We start from the raw sequence: 25,422 nt of genomic DNA, 5'->3' as shown, positions 1-25,422 counted from the left end.
ATGGACAACTCAAATTTGGGTATGCAAGGCATGTAAAAACGCTGCCGAATCTGTCACGGGTTACATTTGGAGCGAGGTAACTGACAAGCCAGAACCACCCCCGTAGGCAACACCTCCATGATTCAGCAGTCATACATTGATTAGCCTGTCACTGTGAATTTGGATTTAGAGAAATCGTCACACAAACCGTGTTTGACCAGAGCAAATCCTGTCATGATGGTGAACAATTCGTTGCGTCGGTATTTGTAAAACAAGACTTCTACCATTTATTATTCACCGTTACGTCACACTGCAACAAAAAACACTGCAACGCAGCACCACATTTAACGTGCACGACTGACACTGCACTGGACGAGGTGCGCATGCCACTTTGACGTGACCAACACCACACGGTAAAACGAAGCGTGTTGTTTTCATTACTTCCGTGGGCAGCGACACAAAAATATGACCTCAATCTGTTCACCAAGTTGGTACCTAAGCGCATAAGCAATTTAACACCATGGATCATTCAATACCACGCAAAACATATGACACGATCGGCCAACACTTGTGACTGCATTTTAAAATGTATACCTAGAGTTTATAATTATATTGTGCCATCTCTGTGCCTGCCTTGTGCTATATATATATATTTACTTTTTAGCAGCTTTCTTTGGATAATGATGTCTCTTTCTCATGTTTATACTGCATTGCTCAGAATTTAGTTTGTCTTTTTGCTAGTGTAATGCACAATAACATAATTTAATCTCTATTCACTACATGACACATTGGAAGGCATTTCTATAAAAGGTGCAGTATAAACATTGCCTGATGCGGTGACTTAAAAAAAACAATTGAACTGATATCACTGCAGGGAAATATTGGCATAATGTATTGGTTTTGACACGTGTCCCATCATAGATGTTAACATACTCTGCATGTTTTTTTGTCTGTTTAGTTTGGTGCCCGTCCCCACACCTCCGATTAACGCAGTCTGCTATGTACGGTGCTAAAGAAGTTCAACGTACATACACACATGTTCGCTGCTACAACACCGACACAGTTGACAAATACAGAGCAAGATCGTAACGTCTGCAGGCCACGTACCATAATGCAGTTGGGCTTGCCGACGGCCCACAGGTTCACCTTGTGGTCCTCACCGCCCGTCGTCATGACGCGGCCAGAGTTGCGGCCGAGAGCCAGACACGAAACGTCGCTCCCATGCGCCACAAACTCCTCTGGGGGAAAGCGAGTGCGGAAATGATCATGCTGTGCCGATAGCGAGGAATATAGCAACTGCGCAATATGTTGTGAATCATAATTTACAGCCATTTATAAATCTACTGCAGGATCAAGGCCTCCCCATGATGTGTTGATGGTGGGAGTTGTTTGACTTCTTCACCACGCTGGTAACTGTGGCTTGATGGAGGGAAAATGGTGGGTGCAAAACTAGTTCAGATATAATTTGCCACTGATGTTGGGAATCTTAATTCTCAATGTGAAGCTAAAACTGTGTGGCCAACAGCCAGTCAAATGGTTTACTGTACAAAGAACTAGGTGACTTCATAAGTAACATTAAAATTAATATTATGTGAGACCTTTGTTGCCAAAAACAGGCAGTAAAAAAATTGTTTCCTTGATAACTACCAACTGTCAGTATATATAAAACACTGCTTTCAGGAAAAGTAATGGCTAATTGGGATTCCAAAAAAAGTCCACTTACATGACCTTCGAAGACATAACCTAACCACAACAGAAGTTATTGACAACAAGATTGATCCATTGACATGAATGACCTGTTCAGTTTATTTAGTTTTTTTTATCTGTTTTACAGCCAAATCCAACCATCTCTGCAGAACAATGTCTCACCCTTGACTATTATTGGGACTGATGCCTAATCGGCCAAGTCTCAATACTGATAGAGCAATATTTTAGGCAGAGCTTGACCATATGGCCCTGAAGAGGTGAAATGTAAAAAAAAACGTGTCCAAAGTGTATCGACTCCACTGTGAGTGTTTACCCTTCATAGATGTCATCAAAAGACAATACATTCCATCATGTGCTGTCACCATGGTACAGCCTCTTCCAAATCAAAATACGACTATGACAGTAATTATACCTTGAGCATAAAAACACCACCGCCCTCTGAAATCACGAAGTGTTTAGAAAATATACATGGCCAACTGGATTTCCTAATTCATCTAAATCTTTTTCTTATTACAAATCAAACCTGAAGGCTGTTTACAACCATATTATAGCAAACACTAAGGCTGTACTGATTCACTCTCCCTGGTGATTCGATTAATGGTTGTGATTTAAGATCAGAATTAGATTCAAGACAATTATTTCCATGTTTGATTAATGTACAGGCCACTAGTTATGATGTCACTGGTATTGGTTAAACATCGATCGTTTGGCCTTAGTGAGGCTTTCCATGTAAAATGTTAAAGAATAAAAAGTGGCTATAGGGGTCATATGAATCCATAATATATAAAACACTAAACAATGTATTCTTACATAGAGCTCAAATAACACATTGTGAGCTTTAAGAATATACATTACATCGCCGACTAAATCTCTGGTCAAATTTAAAGTTCAAGTTAATGCGATGCATTACAGTACGACGTTGCTTGGGAACAGTACAGAATGTAACTCACGGTACCAAGTCCTGGCCAGGTGGCTTCTGAAAAAGAAGCGAATACCTCAGTGGGCATTAACTGCTAAGATAAAAAAATGAGTTTAGTTTTATTTGTTTACCTTTCCTATGCTTTGCACTCCTATCTTATTTTTATATTATTGTCAAAAGTAACAAGACCATGATGGTCTAATTTGCAAGCGTGACCTGGGTCACCAAAATAAGTAAAAGCAAATCAAGGTAAATAAAGCACAGGCCAAAACTAATTATACTTAACTGCATTGACACAAGCAAAATATACTCAGCAATATTGCCCCTGACATCACCTGACTCCCTGGCCCGGATGTATAATTTGCATAAAAAGTGCACAATTTGAGGCACGCCACATTAAAAGAGGAGAAAAAGTAAAAACTGTTAAGTGTAAACATGAGCAGAGGTATACTGGTCTAGGTGAACTAGAAAACATCTGCATGCACATACCTTGTATGTGACCATGCAGTAACAAATACTAATCCTTATGTGTGTGTGCTTAGCATAATATAACTGCTGTTTAAATAGTTCAATGAAACAAGTACATTCAAGCCTCCTTATAAACATACATGAAGCTTAATGAAGTGATTTTCCAGAAAGTCAATAAAGCCAATGTGGAACAATCTACATGTACCATCATGAGCTGTCCATGGTTCTAATTGTAACAAAATATGCAGCATTACCGGTACACCAGGATTGTATCGTTTCATGTCCACTCCCGCCCGCTCCACTCGTAATCTTTCCTACTACTAACCGTTCCCCCCTCTCCTTGTACACAATCCCATTTCCACTCCTTTTCCCTACTTGCCCCCTTGCACTGGAACACACTTCCCCTCTACATAAAGCGAGAAGCACCCTCCTCCCTGTCTAGTTTCTGCTCCTTCCTCAACACCCACCTCTTCTCCCTGGCCCATCCTTCCCTACATCCCAAGGTAACCCCGTAATTCCAGAACCCACTAACCTCCCTCCCCATACCCCATTCCGATTCACGATATCACTTTTAGCTACCCTCATTGTACCACTCATAACCCTTGTAAAGCAGCTTTTATAAAGGAGCTAGAAAATATAAGATAACGTATACTTTTGCAAAGATCATTCTCTCACCCACAGCGCAACAAGTCCCTCGGGTAGAACCTGACATGTCATCATTATCAGCAATGGTTCGGGGTGGGGGGTGCTCACACTACGCCGGTCAGTGCCGGTTGGTGAAGGGAGCACATTTTGTTTCATCTCTCACTGAGTATCTGACTGGCAAGGGTTCCTCGAACCAGGATAGCAACTCAGGTATTCAACGCAATCAAGCATCTTTGCCCCGATAAGGTAGGGCTCCCTCCGTTGAAGAACAAATCACACTTAATATCAGCTTTACATCTAATTAAAGAGCACAACGCTTATACTGATACAACAAAAATAAAGCAAGCAAAATGTGTACTTAACTGGCATCATCAGACGGACACCCAGAGTTGTGGTGACATCCTGTTTCAGTTGTGAAAGCCTAACCCAAAGTAATACATAGAAGTAGAGTACAACAATTGAATCAAATAGTAATGCAATAATAAAGAGACGAACAGAAGTACAATGATTAGAGACCTGACTTCTATTTCTAGCTATGGCTAACATCAGTGGCGAATGATATTTGAATGGGTCACGGGCCCCCTTAACCAAACCACACTGACCAGCTTGGTGAAGCATGATCAAACAACCCCCATAACAAGGGGGCGGTCGGCCACCCATATGAACAAGGAGAGACATTTTTGTTTTATTTTGTAACAAACAAAAAAACCTCAATATTTTAAGAACCGCAATGCATGTGAATATTAGACGATGGTTCTTAATAAATAATGTCAGAAAGCAGTTCTTAAATGGACGCATGCGGCTCCGGAGCTGAAAGTTGCTAACCCCTGCCCATGACCAACATGGGAGGCGTTCATCCAATAGTATATTTACAAAGTGCTGTAAACTATGAAACTTATATTAATTATTCAGAGGTGAAAATACTTAGCGGTAAGATGACCCACTTTAACTCCAACTCTTTACACGAATTAAATTAACTGAAGTGTTACTAAAGGTGGAGAATCAATCTGGTAATAATTTTTACCCATAGTACACCTTTAGTTTACACTGGCATATATTTAACCACTGAAAGACACGGAAAACACTCTTACATCATCACAAAGGTGCAATACACTCATTTGACATGAGACAAAATTGTGGAAAAGACAATTTTCTTAATGGCGTTGAATTTTAACCTCCACTCACTGTAACGGACAAGTCACAACAAGCTTTTGTGTTTCATTAGACCTCCTTTGCCAGTACTAAAATGTAATAATAGGGGTTTTCCCCTTTTTTCTGGCAACAAAACTGAAACTTTTTTACAAGGATTCATGTCCGCATTAACCACAATACCTGCAGTCAAAATGCAAACAAAAATCATACTTTTCGATTTAAAGCTTTCGTGACTGCAAGGATTCATCTTCTTTGGCTCTTTCGGTAAAGTCACGTAGAATGAGAATAAAATAATAAATTGATAAAATAAAATAACACAATAAAATTCTCACGACGTTTCGGCCACAACACAAGGGGCCTTCATCAGGTGAAGGGACGAGACTGTCTGGAGGACAGCGCTAGAGCGAACAAAGCCACGCTCAGATCGCGACCTTTAAGCTGTGTGAGAAGAAACAAAGCGCCTTGACAAAGGAATTAGCATAGAATTTAGCATTGAAATAGCTGAGTGATTAGCTTGTGACTGGTCACAGAAATGGCTATGTTAAAGTCAAAGTATACACATCCACAGAGGCACCCCTTGATAAAGGAATTAGCATAGAATTTAGCATTGAAATAGCTGAGTGATTAGCTTGTGACTGGTCACAGAAATAGCTATGTTAAACCTTTTTAATCGCAGTAACAGTTCCATTTCTGATGGTCTGAAATCCGTTTTAGCTAAAGGTCTAAACTTTGCTGTCACACCGAGACACATACCGGTTAATGATATCATTGCCCATGTCGACGTTGCACTCAAGGGCATGAGTCACATCTCTGCAGACATAGCAAGATCTGAAATCGCTGCAACCCTCAAAAACGCTAAGTTGCCACCCAGCAACATCAGCAAAGATGAACGATTTGAATTATCTCAATTAAAAAAGAGAGATGATATTGTCGTCCTCTCAGCCAACAAGGGCAATGCCACTGTCATCATGGACAAAACAGAATATAACAACAAAATTCAAGAACTACTCAACGATGGCAGCTATACAAAAATAAAAAGAGATCCCACCAACTGCCTGGTTACCAAAACGAACAAAATCATCTCAGATTCAATGGCATTAATTGATCAGACCAAACAGTTCTCGTTGAAACCCTCTGCTGCCAGACCACCAAGATTATATGGCCTTCCAAAGATACACAAAGATGATACACCCTTTCGTCCCATCATCTCTACTATCAACTCCCCCACCTATAAACTGGCACGTTTTCTTGCTGATATACTGCGACTTTTCACTGGAAAAACCACCTCTGCGGTACTAAATTCTACTCACCTGGTATCGACAATCAAAGGCATTTCCCTGTCCTCAGACGACCTGCTTGTCAGTTTTGATGTGGTGTCCTTGTTCACCAAAGTCCCGGTACCAGACACCATCGCTATCATTGAAGACCTGGTTCATCAAGGACTGCATACTGATGTACCCCCCCTGGTGAGACATTGCTTAACCAACACATACTTCACCTGGAATGGAACTTTCTACAAACAAACTGAGGGCACCCCAATGGGCTCCCCCATATCTCCGGTTATAGTCAACGTATTCATGGAAAAATTTGAAACTGACGCCATCCAGACTGCCACTCTACGCCCGACCTTATGGAAGAGGTACGTGGATGACACCTTTGTCATCTGGCCACATGGCCAGCCTGCTCTAGACCAATTCCGCGACCACATCAATTCCATACACCCAGCCATCAGATTTACCATGGAGGTCGAAAAAGATGGCAAACTACCCTTTTTAGATGTCTTAATTAAAAGGAGACATGATGGTTCAATGAGCCACTCTGTCTACAGGAAAGCTACCCATAGAGATGCTTACTTGAAACCGGATTCCCACCACCATCCATCCCAGAAGAACTCCCTCATCAAGACTCTATACCATAGAGCCCAATGCATTTCTGACCAGGAACACATAACCAGTGAACTCAAGCACGTACACCAGGCTCTCAGGGCTAATGTATACTCCGACTACACAATCCGCAAAGCCATCACTCCAGTCATGAAGAAGAATCCTCTTGTGGAGCCACTCAAAACCATCACCTTACCCTACATTGCAGGGGTCACTAAAAAGATCTCCAAAATCCTGAATAAACACAAGATCCAGGTCCGATTCAACACAGTACATAAAATCCATGATCTGGTTCCATCTGTAAAAGATGCTGTTCCAGACATACAGTACCTGGGCGTTTATAAACTAAAGTGCCTCTGTGGTAGTAGCTACATTGGAGAAACCAAACGACATATCTCGGACCGCATCCGCGAACATAAAGCAGACTTGAAACACGGTAGAACGAACTCCTCTGCCGTGGCAGATCACTGTTATAATTCAGTGGGCTCACATGACATGGACTTCTCCAAGACGGAGGTTATTTGCAAACCAACCGGCTACACATATACAAGCACAGAGACAATTTCAACCGAGAAGATGGATTCTGGCATAGTAACCATTGGAAAGATGTTTTAAACCATTTCCGTTCTTAATTAATTGTATTTTACGGTGACCTTCAGACCGCAGCTCTTTCGCTGGCATTGACTCTTAATACCTCTCACACCACGGTTAATGGTATGGTTTACAACAAGGAGTATAACAGCGCCTCGCAGCTGTCTCTCTCCCCCTCCTCCGTTCCGACCATGGATGAACTCGTCCGTCTGAACGGGGCCCGTAGCTATCCGTGGTGCTAAAGTTGAGGGTAAGAATCCACCCATTTTTTCGCCATATAGCATTGTGATATATAACGACTTATTGTTGGTAGCTTAGCTGATTGGAGAATATATAGTTTATTGATAACATTGAGGTAATTTCTATTTTAGTTTTTTATTGGTTCACTATATAGTATGCATTATATACTGTAGTATATACCCAGTTACTGTGAATAGCTCAGATGTGTAGGCTTTGACTTCAACATAGCCATTTCTGTGACCAGTCACAAGCTAATCACTCAGTTATTTCAATGCTAAATTATCCTAGTTATTTCAATGCTAAATTCTCCTGTTTGATTTGTACTAGGTGCCTCTGTGAATGTGTATGCTCTGACTTTAACATAGCTATTTCTGTGACCAGTCACAAGCTAATCACTCAGCTATTTCAATGCTAAATTCTATGCTAATTCCTTTGTCAAGGGGTGCCTCTGTGGATGTGTATGCTTTGACTTTAACATAGCCATTTCTGTGACCAGTCACAAGCTAATCACTCAGCTATTTCAATGCTAAATTCTATGCTAATTCCTTTGTCAAGGCGCTTTGTTTCTTCTCACACAGCTTAAAGGTCGCGATCTGAGCGTGGCTTTGTTCGCTCCAGCGCTGTCCTCCAGACAGTCTCGTCCCTTCACCTGATGAAGGCCGCTTGTGTTGTGGCCGAAACGTCGTGAAAATTTTATTGTTATTTTATTTGATCAATTTATTCTCATTCTACGTGACTTTACCGAAAGAACCAAAGAAGAAAAAACATACTATGATAATATATGCATTGTCCTTGAAACTGATTTGTCCACACCAAGGGATGGCTTTCTTTTGAGCCTCGACTCAATTGGTGCTTTGGCGTCATCTGGTCGAACACCAATTGGGTTTCAGTTTTGTTGCCAGAAAAAAGGGGAAAAACCCTATTATTAAGCTTTTGTAGACTGAAACACAAACAGAATTGTGATGCTAAAAACAATTATCTGAAAGGAACATTGCAGATCCATGAATTACAGCAATAGCTTAGCGTCCTTTATTTCCCTATTAAAAGTGATATATTGACTGTAGATGCTGTAATCTTTGTTACAACAATTAAGCCATAATGTCATGCATATGTTGCATGAATGTAATAACAAATTGATTTCGGTAACCTGATGTGGTTGCCGTGCGATTAAGCATCCCGTGGCTACATGGAAACGCTGTGATAAATTACGTGTGGCACAGCTGACGTGCCCCAACAAAGTTCACCGAATCTACAGTCCTGCTTAGTTGTGCCACCGCAAGCGGCTACCTTGGCAGACAAAACGATTACTCGTTTTTTAAACTTAAATGATCGATGCCGCAACAGGCATTACACAACAAGGGGGTTCGTGGTAACCATTGCCACGGTGATAAACTGGCAAAGACTGTTTTCTTACAAAATGTGTGCGAGTCGGACGTGTTGATTGTGTTCAATAGTGCGCCGGCTTAGCTCGCTTAACACAAAGGTACAGTCGTGTTGTATCCAGGAAGTATGTGGTCTGTTTACGGTCTGTGTAGCTACGCGTTGCGTCACAGCACCACCATTACTCCCATAAAGTGTGATATGTATATATCAATGAGTGCACTATGACCATCTTTGCATATTACCACCCAGTGACTAACCCCTTTTATAAGCGACCTATGATTATTTGTATACCAGATAAGAAGAACTGCATGGCAACGTATGCATTTTAAAACTGACCACGAATGTATTTATAATTTGGTAATACTGCACAAATAAATAACAAAAACACATTCATCAATAAAACTGCCTTGAAAGGGAATAGATACAATAGGCAACGTTTCGGGAAATGGTCCTTCTCCATGTGATGAAGAGCAAATTATGTCCATAATCATTCACCAACCATAATCACCAGGCAGATTTATCACCATTACCATCTATCATTACTGCATATTATCACAATATAATCAGTACGATTATTGTTCAGAGTATACACCCAGACGCCATCATTGGGACATTGTTACCTCCTCATACTCTAACTGTTGTATATATGTTGAACTATTTTCGCAACGTAGGTAACCAGACGCGCTCATCGCAGGTGCGGGGGCAGGACAACAATGGTTGTCTGAGGCATCCATGTGAAGGCCTCAACAATGTCAACTTCCATATTCTTTACATTGGCCCGACTAAGCGTCATCTGTGCAGTGAACCATCATCTTCCATATTTTCCTTTCTGGCTCGCTGGCCAAGGTACCACGATGGCATCATCCTCCTCGGCTGGTTATAAGAGAAATGGTCCGACTGGCTGAAGCCCACCTATGAATGGAGAGGCGGTACTAAGATTTACACACACACACAATTACATTGCATTATCCAATACACTCAAGAACAACGTGTCACTTAAGCAAGAGGCTGTGAATACTTCTCTGTTTAAGAGACGGTTAGCCATAATGCTCTAAAAAAATGCAACCCTTCTCAAAACACGTGAAAAATACCTGAACATCTAAACAGTGAACCTGAATATAAATACGTAAATATTTCTACATAACCACAAAAACTATGACCGGAACACTGCTCTATTGATAATTAAGGTGTGCACGATAGGATGCTGTTATATGCAGTCCATCCACATGCATCACTATACTACACGATAAAGCGCTATGCTAATCATACGTATGAAATTTGATATGTACAGTATTCGTCAATACTTGGAAATGCAAGACACTATCCTCGACCTTTGTAATACAGTACAATTGATGTCCATCGGTGCGTCAGCATCGGTGTACACGTGCCCTTGAAACACTGGCCATCGACTTCCTATGTTGGGGCTTTCGTTCATGGTTTCAATGTCATTTTACATTAAGTTAACAAATCAACATATTTTTCAAGCTAATCAGAAAACATGTTCAGACCCCCAATTAGCCACAACGACGAATGCTTCTTGTACTCTTGTTCAAGAAACCGCAATTTCTATATTTAATTATGTGGAAAAACGTTGGACCACTTAAAGAGAGCCATCAAGTCTCCCATAAAAAACTGGCATGACTAGTTTTTTTATTGGTTTCGTAACATTTAAAACTGTAAAGAGTCCCCTCCCATGTATTAACAACATGTCTCTTACAAAAAAACACAGTTTCGTGAGGACAGGCAAATAGCAGTATGTACAACACTTAGCAACTTCATAAGAGTATTATTAAACTATTTTGTGGGTCCAATCACAAGTGATTTGTTAAGGTCATATACGGCACAAAGCAAGTGTATGTTTCATAGCCTGCTCTTTGACAATATCACATTACCCATGCACATTGAAACTTCCTTTTGAAATGCTCTATTTACATGTCAATTAAGCAGCCGAAACAGGACACTGACCATTAGATACCCGCGTGTGCTGGGAAAGCCACCAGGACATGCTCGAATAACCAATAGATAAAACACTTGTGAATTATTAATTTAAAATACAGTAATGTGCCAAAAAGTACCACAGCGATATTGTTTCATCTACTGACTAACAAATGCCATCTCAATGGCTCACAAAAATAATGTCCGCTTTGCACACTCAACATTTTACGCAATTCCGGATGTGATTAAAGTATACAGAACTGTACTGTATGATGTTCTTGCCTTTCAAGTGACCACACTAAGGGTGCAACATAACTTATCAATAACCACGAAAAAATACAAAAGTTTGAAGGCGTGTCACTGTCACAAACACATTCAGTTTCAAAGGCAGGCGCTAAATAAATTATATCCTAGGAAGAACTTGTACACAAAGGCTGAGCTGTCAATTTATTACAGAGCAATGCATTCACACCTGTTGGCAATTAAACACTGATATGAAGCCAACAGATAACGCAAACAACACAATATCCACGCACTCGGCACAAACAAGCATTGTTGATTAGTTATTATTGGCGTAATCTCAATATAATTCCTATCAAGCTGAGGGAAATTGACCAAAAGTGACTAAAGCAGCAGTATCGTCAACTAGCCCGACATATCAACCACATTGTTTTACTAAACTGCTTTAGAGAACCTACGTGTCTTGAAGCTGCTTACTTGTGAAAGCATTTTTGTCAAAACATTTATTTAAAACGTGGTGTTTAACAACAATGCATTAATTTGTCTGACAAGTAAACATGTGAGCATTAGCGACGAAAGGTTATAGCTTGGGTTCGTAAGTCCACTGATATTGTGACTCAAAGTGGTCAAGGCTTCCACGCGTGCTCGATCGACTTGCGGGCAGTGCCCATTTCCATTTAGGGTCTGAGTTACTGCTGAAAACTCCACCTTTTCGAAAATGAGGGTTTCCCTACGAGACAAAGACGACTCTGGACTTGCAAACAGTAGTGGCGGCCGCATCAGATGACCATACTATTCACGTAACTAAATAGTTTCATTTTTTTCATTTTTTCAAATAGGGTGGGACGTGTGTGATGATTCGATGATGGGCCTAGTTAACCATTGTCATGATTTGAATTCAATCTCAGAACTGGAAAGCCCTAACAGTGGCATCTACAGTGGCATCTACAGCTACGTTAACATGGCTAGGACATTGTGAACCAGTCATGACTTAAGTTTAGCCAAAGACAAAAAATACATTTTTGGTCAAAGACAGAATATTAATTAATTAAATTGTTCTGAACGATGTCTAAATAAAATACTGTATGTATTAAATAGTAATACACCACCGTAGTCCAGAGCATAGTTACATAATAATAAAATAGATAATTGTGTATACAAAATTACTAGACTCTATTAGCGGCAGCGTGCAAACAGCTGGAACCCCAACATCCATCATAAATTGTAACAAAAGATAATGTTTATGGCAATGACCTATCTTCCGAGTAGAGGACAAAGATTGATTAATTTGACATTCAACTTTAAGTCAGTCAACATCTGTTCTGCTACGACTGTATAACACAAACCGCCTGCTCCACTATTTAATCAATCTCTTTGCTCAAATGATAAACATGTTCCAACTACAATAAATTAAATATTTGTATTATCACAATTCGTAAATTCTGCCCCAACTACCGAATATGTAAATCCGATATTTGCGCTGCAACTATGATTGATCTGATCAAGCTATATGAGCTCGGTAATTTCTCAGGCCCAACTTTTCAGCCACTGTTTCTTCTCCAATTGTAACATCAGTCAACAACATCTGTTTCAGCAATACGTCAGTAAGTCCCTCTACGCTGTGTATGTCATCCGATATTTCTGGTTCAACATCTCCAAAGTTAAGTTAACCAACATCACTTGCTCCTACAAGTCCGTCAATGTCTCTTCTCCAACTACAGTATACTGCAGACAAACCAAATCTTCCGCTTCAACAACACAGGTCAATGAATCTCTGATCTATGTCATCTGAACTATCCGGTCCAAATAAACGTCCGTCAACCTCTCTCACCTCCAGCTGTGAGTCAATATATCTTCCCCGTCCTTACCCTGAATAAGGGCCACTTTGCCGTAACGTTAGCCCGTTACATCTTCTGTTACAAATTATGTCAATGGTTAAGGTAACGTGGGTTTTTTTTCCCAGTGTATAAATGTGTTAGGAACTCACGCAGTTTCCATGATATCTTGGTTGGCTTGGCCGCGCTCATTGCGAATCCCTCCGCGGGCCCTGCCGGGATTCCCGGCGTTGCCTGGAAACTCCGAGGGGAGCCTTCGCTAGGCCGCAGGCGGGAGCCCCAGTTCAACGCCTCCGCCGGTGCGGGGAGCGGAAATCCAATCAAACGAACAATGAAAAAAAACCCAACAAAGGCTGTCTGGAGGTAAATAATGACGAGCGCAACGAATGTTACTTAATTGAAGGCTACAGTACCGAATAATTAGTTACTAGAGCGCACAGCGACGGGCTGTAACGCGGGTGGATGGCGGCGCACGTTGGTGTATGGGCGGGAACTTCCTGCAGTGGCTACAAGGCGACGTCTGATTGGACCGCGCTCCCTCGCAAACCACTCGTGAGGAAATTTTTTTTTCTCTCCCTCCCCCCGCTTAAAGTAACAAAAAAAACCCCCAACACGTACAAACACCATGTACAATATAGCAATCGCGTAGAAAGGGGGGGGAAGAATTTAAAAAATGTATCGTTTGCCCGCGGACCACTCGGCCCAAAGTCGAACCGGGGGAAGGCCCGAGTCGAGTCCCGCGTCAGTCTCGCCGAGTTTACGTTGCCGCGGTAACGGCCGCAGCCAATCGGCGCCGAGCTTTGCGTTACCGCGGCAACGTCTTGGCCAATCATCTGCGAGTTGGTTGCGGGGCCCATCCCGTTGCGCGTTCTGCTCTGAGGGCACTTTGCGCCTGGCCTTGAAGCGGTGCGGCTATGAGAGGAGTGGGGGGGGCACAGCTGGCAGTGTGGCTATGGGGGGGGGGGGGGCACAGCTGGCGGTGCGGCTATGGGGGGGGGGCACAGCTGGCGGTGCGGCTATGGGGGGGGGGGGCACAGCTGGCGGTGCGGCTATGGGGGGCACAGGTGGCGGTGAAGTCTGCAGGAGTCTGCAGTTCTTCTCGGTCAGACGACCTCCCATGGCAACTGCTGGGTCTCTCCTGAGACCTCCCTCGTCAGCGAGCGAGCCTTCGACACTCCACGCGATAGCCCCAAAGTGCACCTGGCCTGGCACAGGTAGCCGTGGTGGTGATTGTCACCGTGGCGAGTGGCTGTGGTATTTGGGGAGCGGTGGTGTGGCGGTTAGCGCAGCTGCGCTACGAACCCACCAATGACGATTATCTGAACCAAAGGCGGTCGGGCGTGGTGTTGGCCACCCACCCCCTCGTGTGCAACAGTGCCGGCCTTCATAGGTGCTCGCTAACAACACTTGCCCCAACAGTCTATTACGGGATATACGGCGGGGGGGGGGGGTCTTTGTTGACACAGTAGGAGGGCACAGGTGGTGCATCGGCCAGTCATCTCAGTCGACCCATGGCACCCCCTGGGTGTCTGTCCCATGACCTGGCGACGGGGGTTTGACACTTCAGTGGCGAATGGCGGCGGTTGTTGTAGTTGCACGTGAACGTTAACTCTCTCTGTACGTGTGGGGTGCGGTAACTGGTTGCTGGCCATCATCCACCGCCACCTCGTGTGTGTGTGTGCCAACAGTGACCGGCCTTCACAAGGTTGCTGCTCGCGAACATGCAAATTTGCCCCGACAGCCTGTTGTTACGTGCTGCTCCACGGAGGAGGATATTTTTCTAACTGTATTTGTGTAACTTCTGCCCGTGGGGTAGCTTCTCTCTGGCAGGCTTGCTCGCGTCGTCCCGAAGCGCCGGCCGTGGTGGATTAGTTTTGTTATCCGAGTTCCCCCACCACCACCACCTCCGAACGTGGGGGGAGGGTTTATGTCACGCTCGTTCCTTACCTCACGGCTAACGTCGTTATCGCCTTCACGTTATTAATTGACGAGTCTGTGCTCTAAGATTTAAATGTTGGTGCGTTAACGCCGCCCCTAGTCATCGGTGGTGGGCGCAGCGCGGCGTGACGCATTCCTCGGCAAGGCCTCGATTTACAAAAAAACATTCACGTTAGGCGAATTTTCCGAGCCACGTTTAAGCGAATGTGTTACGTGCTAAAATGTATTTGACAAAAAAAACCGCGAAATTAATGACTTAAGCATATATTATTTAACTGCGACTGCCGTCCGCGTGAAAAGTTTCGCTTAAGTGGGTTACGTAACATGCCGCTGTGGGCCCTCTGTCCGCGTCGGCTGGTCGCCCGCGTCTCCATGACCCATAACATGGCCTTGACTCTGCTCACCTTTCGTTCATTCACATGCCCTCTCGGCTCCCAGGTTCACTGTAATGTAAGCCCGTTGACCTCTAGTCGCGACCGAATGCCCTCCAGATGTGGCCCATTGCCCTCAGTTTCATCCTCACGCTCATTAGGGCCGTTAAATGTAATTTGGGGCCCAAAGCCCTTAATTTCGGCTAGCCCAATGCCCTCTAGTCATAGCTCAATTCGTGGAGGAATGCCCTCATGGCTATCAAGCCCCTTGCCTGCCACCGATTGGGACGTAAAACCTTTAACCTCGGCTAGACGAATGCCCCATAGAGGCCCAATGCGCTCCAAGTGGCCATGCATTTCAGTGGCCTCATTGCCACCATCTCCGCCACCCTGCCGTCTATTTTCCACCATGGCTTGCTGGTCCAGCAGCGTGTTTGTTCCTCGCCGCCTGTGGCTGCCCTCACCGGGTGCTGCCCCTGTCTCTGGGTCTGCCAAGCGCGTTCTGTACGAGCAAGGACAGTCACCCGAGCCGGGGATACGCGAGTACTTCTACTACATTGATCACCTGGGCCAGGTGAAAGAACGAACACCACAATCAATGGACATTACACCCGAATTGGTAGATCATATAAAATATTGCTTCGGTATTCATTCTCTTTGGTTTTATTCGGTAAAGTCACGTAGGTAAAATAAAATAAAACAATTGAATCACGACGTTTCGGAGGCAACACAAGCTTCCGTCTTCAGGTGGAATAGTCACAGCAGAATATCTGTGTTAAGTGCACAGCTCTGAGACGATCGGGTTTATATATAGGTTAAGGGGGGGGAGCCAGAAAGGAACGTGGGTGGGTGGGAGGGCTGAGTTAAGCCGTTTTTGAAAACGAAAGAAGCAGCTAAAGTTTGGCATACCACCACTGAAAATTGCTGTACAATTAAAAGGTAGCTAACGTTTGACTTGATTTATAACATCTTTCCAATGGTTGCTTAATTTGAAACCATCCGCTTCAAATCTAGAATTATTGCTTCGGTAATTCATATCCCGACAATTATTTCTTCCACATCTAATCAAGCGTTCTTCACTCATTTTAAGGGGGGGGGGGGGGGCACTTACGCTGATAGGACATCGTTTGAAAATATCGGGTTTGACAGCACGTGTTTTCACATGATGTGTATTGTCGGGGGCCGCACTAATGGCCATCAGGGGCCGCCAGTGGCCCGCGGGCCTTACAATGAAGAACACTGGTGTAATCAGAAGTAAACAAGTTTAGTGGGCCACACTGCTGGTTAGATTTGTAATTTCTAAATTGCTCTGTGTGCCTGCTTAAATGGTGCTGGTGGGGAAGCAGAAGATCCATAGTCTGTTGGATATAAATGTTTTTATTCATATGTTTATGGTGAAAATGGGCCCTTGAATTGGGTGGTTTTGGTGCTGCCATAACATGGTTTTAACGTCACAGCCTGGCACCACTTAGTGGCGAATGGTGATTGTTGCCATGACATACCTAGTATGGTTCTTTCGGTAAAGTCACGCAGGTAGAAAAAAATAGATCACGACTTTTCCATCGCAACGCAAGCAATCGTCATCAGGCGGAAGACGATTGCTTGTGTTGCGATCGAAACGTCATGATCTATTATTTTTTCTATCTGCGTGACTTTACCGAAATAACCAAAGAGTATATTAACACCTGTTTTGTTGCCAGAAAAAAAGGAAAAACCTATTATCATGACATACCTACAAAAATAACCCAGGAATGTCTGTCCTTGACGCTCGTGATGTCACTCCACATAGACCAGCCCCTCAGTAATAATCATGAGCAGGTGACATCACTCCACATCGAACAGCCCCCCTCATTAATAATCATTAACAGGTGACGTCCTCCAAATGGACACCACCCCACCATTAATAATAATTAGCAGCCGACGTTACTCCACATGGGGGGCCGAGGAACCTCCTCCCCCCTCCTCGGCGTCAACTTACAACCCTCACTACAAAGGCAGAACCCTCACGTCACGTGATCTCCGTAACGCTATTGAGACATAGAAGTAAAAAGGATGTCATGATGAACAACGGATTGTGACCTTAAATTGATATAGGTCTGTGTCACCACGCCCTTTCAAATTGCACACGCATTTATGCAATGAATATCAGGTCATGGTCTGCTTTTCGCTTGCAAGCTTCAGATTTACTGCAATACACCCGTCTTTGGACGGGCAAAAGGCTAGTTTAAGATCTTGATTTGAAGCTTTCATGACTGCAGGAATCCATACTCTTTGGTTGATACCTGGATAACCCATGTGACTTGGAAATGTCAATAATTAGTCCCTGACCAGATAATTAAGCTTTAAGCCATGTTGGCCCTGCTGGTTGAACTACTAAAAGGCAATATTTGCATAAAAAAACCCTCGGCGAGCAACTTTACTTTGAATATGGAAAACGGTTGAAAAATCTGCACATACTCTTCGATGTAAATTTATGTGCAGACCGTGTGAACAATGTTAATTATAACACGCTAACAGCTGCACTGTTTCTCAATAATTTTAGAAATAATATTTTTTTACATGCACTCATGATTGAATATTATTGTTTAATTCCTTCAGCTCTTCCTCGATGATGCCAAAATCAAGAATTTCACTTCATGCTTTAAAGGTACGGCATAGTAATTCGTCTTTGTAGTGGTCACCATCCCGCGCATGTTCTCCGTTGTTTTGTCACCAGCATACCTTGAGTGTCAAAACCCACTTAATTTACTTAAAGTCAATGTCTCTGATTTGTGTTCTTTGATCAATATGTTGCTGTCGCGGCATACTTTTGCATGGTCTTTGCATACTTTTCAGTTCTATTTTGTCAGTGGACGTGTTTCCGAAATCTTAGCAGGTTATATGCACCAATGGAAAACTTTCCTTTGTTTGCACATTGGAATGTTGCTTTTCACGATCAAATTAAGTTTCCCAAAAGTATGCAAGCTTGCTCTCTCTCCCTCTCGCGTTATTTTATTTTATTTTAGACCGAGTTCACCTTCCACACTTGCCCTTGATATATTTTTATGCAAATCTGTGTAAAAATAATCATAGACCCAAGCAAAAATTGTTCAGATAAGGATGTTGCAGATGTCACACTTAACGAAGCAACATTTTCCCTTCACGGTATGAATTAAGGAACATCAAAGAGGTGGGGCCAGCTGTTAAATCAATTAATGCGCTTGTACATGAAATGTATACACATAATTGATTTACCTCAATTGTGGAATGCGTTGCATTTTTTTTAAAAAGGAAACCAATTTATTAAAACAATTAGTCCCATTAGCCTCTTGTAAGACATTGCTCAAGCAGATTGTTGCGTGTCTCTCTCTCTGGTTGTGTCTCTGTGTCTCTCTCGGTGTGTGTCTCTCTCTATGTGTCTCTCTGTGTGTCTCTCTCGGTGTGTCTCTCTCGGTGTGTCTCTCTATGTGTCTCTCTGTCTCCTGTTGCGCGTTCTAACCCCCTAGTGCCGGATATACCGTCATTACACTCGACCCTCGATCATCTCCGCGCCTTTCCTTCACCCTGTTCAGTGCTCTATCCCCCTAGTGGCGGATATACCGTCACTACACATTGACATGCTAATATCTCACAATACAATGGCCACATCCTCAGCTCTTCGTCGTCCTGGAGGTGCATCCCCCCCCCATCCCGGTTCCCATCTTTGGATTTCCCACTCGCTTAGGCACAATCTCTAGCCCCCACCCTCTTGCCCGATGCGGCAACCCCTCCTCCCCTCTAAGCTCTATATATAAGGACTTGTTTCAGCAGCCTTTTCTCTCTCCCACCTGAAGACGATTGCTTGTGTGGCGATCGAAACGTCATCTATTATTATTTTTTCTACCTTCGTGACTTTACCGAAAGAACCAAAGAGTAATAATAAGACTTCTTCGAGGTGAAGCAACCACTACATTGAAATGAACAATGATACGGTGTTACCCAATTGCCTTATTCCCCCTTGTGTCCTACAGACAAGAAGTTCTTGGTGTTCTTTTTCCGCCGGCTCCAGGCCAATGGCACGCCACGGTACAGGAGCGAGTTTCCCTGGCTGTCGCTGTGCGGCCGCGAACGCAACTACATTCACTGCGACGACCGCCCCGTCGTCTTCACGGAGCTGCTGACGCCGCCGGGCGTGGGTGCCAGCGGCCGGCAGGAGCTGGCGTTTGGCCGTGCTGGGTCGGCGCTCACGGTGCCCTTTGAGCCGGAGCAGCTGTGCATGTCTCGAGCGAGCGGACGCGTCTACCACCCGGCAGCGGAGCGATTCGGCGGAGTGGGGCTCGTCTCCTCGGACCTGGCAATGAGGCTGAGCCCCTTCTTCCACTACGAGTCCGACGACGAGAGCGTTCCGCCCACACACTTCGAGTGGCAAGGGCGCACCTACGAGCTAACCAATCAGCTCTGGGACGCGCTTATGGGAGGGGAGGCGCCGTCAAATTCCAGCTGATTGGTCGAGACATAACGATGTAAGACACCTATTTGGTGGACCTGGAACAATATCAATTAATTTCCAAAGCAAAAGCGTTAAAATTCTGATGAATGGCTGGCCTTTGGCACCAGACACTGCATTGGCTGAATAATTATAGCACTCATGGTCAGACAATTGACCTATATATCATGACACCTTATTTTCCAAATGTACTGTTATGGGATCTTTATTTAGTTCTGCACAATTGTCTAAAAGATTGCTAAACCGATTTCTATTAATACCAGTCAACTGTTTGGTTTGAGACTAAAGTACGGTATTCTCACTCTCATTTGTCACATCAGCATTGATACATTTACACACTTAACAATATTTTGTAGTCATACATTAACTTAAGTGTATTGTATGTGGTCAGCAGTTGGTATACTGTACGTGGAAAAGTGTATTAAAGGACTAATTTTGGGATCACTGCTTTAAGGCCAAGTGAAAGTTCAGTGGTTAAGGATCCATTTTACTAGCTTCAGAAGACAATGGAGGTGCCGGGTTTAAAGGGTCATTCGTAACGAATGTTACGTTTTTTTCTGAAGCCAAACCTACCTTTATATTTCACTTACCAAACTGGGTTATGTAAAATGCCATTGTTTGATGATGCGAGTGTAAGTGGGCCACACATTTACTAATCTAGCAAATACTTCCTCTGGCCATGTCTCTTGACTTTAATACTCTAAAAAACACGCTATATCGATGTAGATTAATTCAGTCCCAGTCACATCCATTACTCAATATCAAGAGACTGTTTTCACCTGGATTGGTAGGGGCAGATAGGAAGTGTGGTAGCAGGGAGTATGTTTCAGTTCTGGATTGTCTGGTGGAGCAAGTCTATGGGGTAAAGTGCATTTATGAAGATCAGGAGGGAGTGTGTTAACTGCTGTGAAAATAAAATGCGTCTACCCAAGTGCCTTTTAATCTAAATGGATGTCACTACATTTTAACAGGCGTCACCAGAAAATATTTCTGGAAAGGAATAATAATGAACGAGATGTTTGAAGTCTGTATGACAGTTGGAATTCATGCAGAGTCCTAAAACAATGACATCATGTATGTGAAGTCTGGTCATTTTGCATGCGTTGCATTTAAATATTTGCCGCAAGTGCAGTTATTTGTAAAGTGGATTGTAGTTTAATTGCTAAAGGAATTGACAAGAATTGAGCGTAGAGTTAAAGGTTCAAGCGTCCAGTTCTTTAAACATTTATTTAAATTTCACAGTAATGAAGTCCCCACAGGGGTACTTGCATTTTTCATGTTTTAACAATCATTCTGTCAGCAACACTAAAACCACTGTACACAATTATAATTGACGTTCTACCCAGTCCAATATGCACTTTTCACCTGGCTTGCTCCACCTCCCCTTTGGCTGAAATAATTGGGTTGAGAAACACGACCATGAAAGACGCTCAACCATCATGCACATTCGCTCATCTCCGTGGTCGCGTGGATTTCTCTTTGGGTCCTCAGGTTTCTCCCTCCACATTTAGAAACGCGTTTAAGAGTATTTGGCTGCTTTAAATTTCCACTAAATTGAGCTATCATTTATGGCCATGTTGCTTCTGAAAATAAGCTATTTTGCTCAGTGGGCCTTACCTGGTAAAATAAAAGTTTAGTTTATTAGATATTCTGGGAGAAGGTCCCATCCAAGTCCTGTCCTGACAGTTATAGCCGATTTATATAGACCGCACAATAATCATACCGAATATTACAACAGTATAGTTATTATTGACCAAATTCTTACCTTGTAATTTCAGTATTCCCTTATTTTAAATATATACAAATGACTTCAGGATGCCAGTCTAGCTGTCATGAAGTAACTAATTATTTGGCCAGTTTGCAGCTCTTGATCAGCAACAAAGGACATTTGTGGCATAATTTGTGGTTTAAAATACATGTCTCGTGAGCGTGTGGACGAATTCTCACACATGGAACATGCTGAACAGGAAAATAGCACCGCTCAACTGGCAAAGATCTCATGATATGCGCATACCAATTATTAAGATGTTAAACGAACAATTAACCCTATGACTGTAACTGAGCAATGTGATATCTATATTTAAAATGCAATTTGGGAAATTGGAGAGTGAAGGGAACCCATGGATTTGGGTGAAATAATGTGCAGGAAAAAATGCAACGTTTTTCAGTTTTAATAATATTTTGGCATGGCTTTGCAATACCCCGCTAAAGCCAATCTCATCAGCCCTGAAAGAAGGCACTACCATCTGTCAAATTTTCCATTGTTCCAACTGCTTTCAGAGCCTGGTCAACTAAGATGACCCACATTGTCATCATTTCATAAGGGACCAGAAGCATTTGAAAATATGGCCAGACAATACAAATATAGCACTTGTATATTGACATTTTAGTTTTTTTACCACCAAAAAAATTGCTGAAAATGAATGTTATTCCTATGGGAATATATTGCACTAGATACACAATGTGCAAATACTGTACGCATATCCTTCATAAATAAAGTCGAACCAGGAGTGTTAAATGAACCAGCAATGTTCCGAGCTATCTGACGTCGAATGTAAAACATCTGTTATGTGATTATTTCACTCTTTCAGCTCCCCACAAATAGCGCAAGAAGATGCGGCCTTCAAGTCACACTGGCAAGGGGTTTGCATGAGTTTAACTTTCCATGATAAAGCTTTTGTGGGTTAAATCGTGTAACTGTGTCGTAAACCCACAAGTCGATTAGCAAGGTTTGTCGCATGAACAAAACATGCCAAATTTTTTACGACTTCAGCACACCGGTGTGTTAGACAGCAAACCCACAACATGTACAATGTGAGGATGACGTTTTGCCATTGATTACAACCAGTATCATCAGCCATTTGCCATAATTGTTGAAATCACCAGCGAAACGTCGTACTCAAATTGTACATTTTGTGGGTTTGCTCTCTAACACTGGGTGTGCTGAAGTAACTAATTGTCACGTTATGTTCATGCGATCGGTCGTCTGGTGGAGGATAGGTTTACAACACATTTAACATTTGTTAACCAAAAAAATGTTATCATGAGTAATATCGGTTGTGAAGAACTACGTTTTAAATACGTCTTAATTTTTTAAATATTATTTTTAAACTTCAATTTTAAAGCAAACGTTCTCCAGAGGCATACAGACGAGACTGTTGGGCATTCAACTCAGCCCAACACCGCTGTCATTTTCTCATCAACTGCTGCCCAGGATTAACACCATAGTCCCAAGACATTTAACACTTTACAATTAACCAACCTGTCCTAAAATAACCTTGTTTTGCTGATTTGGACGGCAGAATTTCTTGTTAATTGGAACACAAAATGAGATATCCTAACATTAAACACGTTACAGTGCAAAAGTCTCAAGCCAGTATCTAACAATTCACCTTTCTGATTTACTTAAATTGTTAATGAATAAAAAAATATGCTAATGTTGCACCGCCGCTAATGAGGGTAGCTTCAGCTTCTGCCTAAGGTCGCAAAAAATTCACACCAAATTAATTCAATCGTTTAAAAAATGTGCTACAGTGCAAGTCTCAAGCTAGTATCCAACTCTTCCTCATTGGGATTATTTGACTTGCATCGTGGACGTTTATTACGAAAGTTGGCAATGTTCTATACTGACGAGTGTGGCTTAGGCTTTGACTAAGGTTGCATAGATTTCCAGTCCCGGGTCAACGTAGAGTACCACAAAACCTTGCTGCAATAAACAAAGGGATCCTTGGATGGAGACAAAAAAAAACATCTCTAGTTCAACACCACATCCTTGTACAGCCCATTCACACATTTCAACGCTCAATAATACAACTATGGCTCTTCAAAAGTGGTTTACAACATCGGATCTTGTGGTCCAACACGGTCCAGCTTTCCCATTTGTGAAGTGTTGAGCACCCGACTTTTCCGAGGTTTGAGGAGAGTGGCTGACGCGCCAAGAGGGTGAACGTTAAGAACAGCTGCTCTTACGTTTCCCAAACCACACCCAGTCCATATGTTCAAGGAGAAAGAATGGCATCTGTCCGTGCGTTCATGCTGTAAATGTAACTGGAAAAGCCACAGAACTCAGAGCAGAGATAATAACCCACTGTTGGAAAACGGAACGATGCTTAATGCCGAATAATACAACCGTTATATTTAAACTATGCAAATTAAATGGAGATGTCTGGGTATCCGAATAATCAGTGCACTCACATTTTGGGGTCATTGTGCAGAAGACTCTATCCTGTACCCTTGGCAGGGTTTTAAAACCCCTGCTCTGAGCTTGGGGGAAAATCTTAAAGTCTGCAACATTTCCACAAGCTTTGTACTTGGCACTTGAATAATGATTAAAACGTGGATTAGGTCATGGTCCATAATGTCTGGGTTGTAAGAGTCGGTTCCACCAGGGGGACACTAAATCCATGGTTGCACTGGGAAGCAGATTGTCAGAAAATGAATCCCATCAGATAAAAACTAGCCAGCAGCAAAAGGTACCAGGCAGCATTTATATTTTAAATTGCCAACAAATGAGTACCGAGACACATGCACACATATTAGCAAATGGTGGCGCAACCCCATGATGGGCCAGTGTTGATCGCTGGATCAAAAGGCTTTGAATGAAACGCCTGGTCGACCCAGGTACCCATAGCCAAGTATTTCTAAAGATTATTACGTAATTAATCTCAGCAGTGGCATAAGATAAGTCCATCATGGGGTTTGCTCCACTGGCTACTCGTGTTGCCAGAGTGTGTTAAGGTCTAGATGGGTGAGCATTCTTCGAATAAAATGTCAGCTGTAAGTGAAAATTATCAAATATCATTTATTCAGGAAAGTGTCATTTAGTCACACCATTTTTTCAAGCGCATCCTAAATAAAAATGTTGGGCCAATTCAATTTGAAGCAATGGTTTGTATGTGTGGTCAGAATAAGCCTATGCATAAGAGGAGATGACATTCAATGGACCGTACAGATGAGTTAACAATTCCATTAGCTCTACTGCCATGTTCTTGGCCATTACACAGCCCAGCAGGTTTAAAAGTTTCACATATCCACACGATCCACCCAACGCTTGCCTCAAAATCACCGGATAACACTGACCGCAATGTATTTTCACTCTGTGATATTATTTTTGTTATATATATATTTTAACAGCTGTAATAATATATTCATCTTTTGCTGCCGGTTAAACATTATTTACATCGTCGACGGTTTTTTTTTGTTGGTGGGATGCATTTTTCTATTGCCGACGAACACGCGTTTCATTTCCCGTCGTGGGCCGAGGTCAGAACGCGTTGAGCTGCAGGCAGCGGCAACCGCAGCCGGAGGGACATTCGCTGTGCCCCAAGAACCAGTCGAGCATGTGGCTGGAGTGGCCGCCGTGGCCGCACGAGAGGCAGAAGTTGGAGGAGCCGCGCACGGCGACGTGACACACGGCGCACTGGAAGGAGAAACCCTTGCAGTTGGCGCACTGGGAGCTGCGTGCCTCGCAGCCACACTGGTAGCAGCAAGTGCTGAACTCTGTTGGGAACAAAGCGATGGGAATTCTTTGATGCGATAAAAAAAAACCTATTCGGCGAAGAAATAACAGCGGAATGGTAATGTCATAAAGCTGTGAAGCAGACGCCATAGTGATCCCGCAACATCATTTTGCAAAGGTAAGCCGATGTACTGCAACTGAACGAGTTACTGT

General features: G+C 43.0%; 3 protein-coding genes across 5 annotated transcripts in view; 1 reads left to right on the top strand and 2 right to left on the bottom strand.

Annotated features, from left to right (window-relative positions):
• Positions 1-13,745, bottom strand: part of KATNB1 (katanin regulatory subunit B1) — a 53,907-nt gene extending 40,162 nt beyond the window's left edge. Inside the window, exons 1-2 of the mRNA XM_032960605.2 lie at positions 13,130-13,745; positions 1,087-1,217 (exon numbers count right to left, since the gene is read on the bottom strand). Of these exons, the coding sequence (XP_032816496.1) occupies positions 1,087-1,217; positions 13,130-13,169 (171 nt within the window). The 5' untranslated portion in view covers positions 13,170-13,745. The remainder of the gene's footprint in view (positions 1-1,086; positions 1,218-13,129) is intronic.
• Positions 13,746-14,012: 267 nt separating this feature from the next.
• C25H8orf82 (chromosome 25 C8orf82 homolog) lies at positions 14,013-22,273 on the top strand. The gene is made up of 3 exons (XM_032960612.2): positions 14,013-15,860; positions 17,885-17,933; positions 19,276-22,273. The coding sequence occupies exons 1-3, from the start codon at positions 15,240-15,242 to the stop codon at positions 19,746-19,748; spliced, it is 1,143 nt and encodes a 380-aa protein (XP_032816503.2). The 5' UTR covers positions 14,013-15,239; the 3' UTR covers positions 19,749-22,273.
• The window catches only part of WDR59 (WD repeat domain 59), an 84,301-nt gene continuing 79,830 nt past the window's right edge, over positions 20,952-25,422 (bottom strand). For all 3 annotated transcript variants that reach the window (XM_032960608.2, XM_032960609.2, XM_076069660.1), the window contains one exon: positions 20,952-25,250. In XM_032960608.2, coding sequence (XP_032816499.1) covers positions 25,015-25,250 — 236 coding nt within the window. In that variant the 3' untranslated portion in view covers positions 20,952-25,014. The remainder of the gene's footprint in view (positions 25,251-25,422) is intronic.

The sequence above is a fragment of the Petromyzon marinus genome, chromosome 25, assembly GCF_048934315.1.
Source record: "Petromyzon marinus isolate PM22_M1 ecotype Great Lakes invasive population chromosome 25, UKy_Petmar_22M1.pri1.0, whole genome shotgun sequence".
In the NCBI taxonomy this organism is placed as follows: Eukaryota; Metazoa; Chordata; class Hyperoartia; order Petromyzontiformes; family Petromyzontidae; genus Petromyzon; species Petromyzon marinus.
This window is presented reverse-complemented; position numbering and strand designations above follow the sequence as displayed.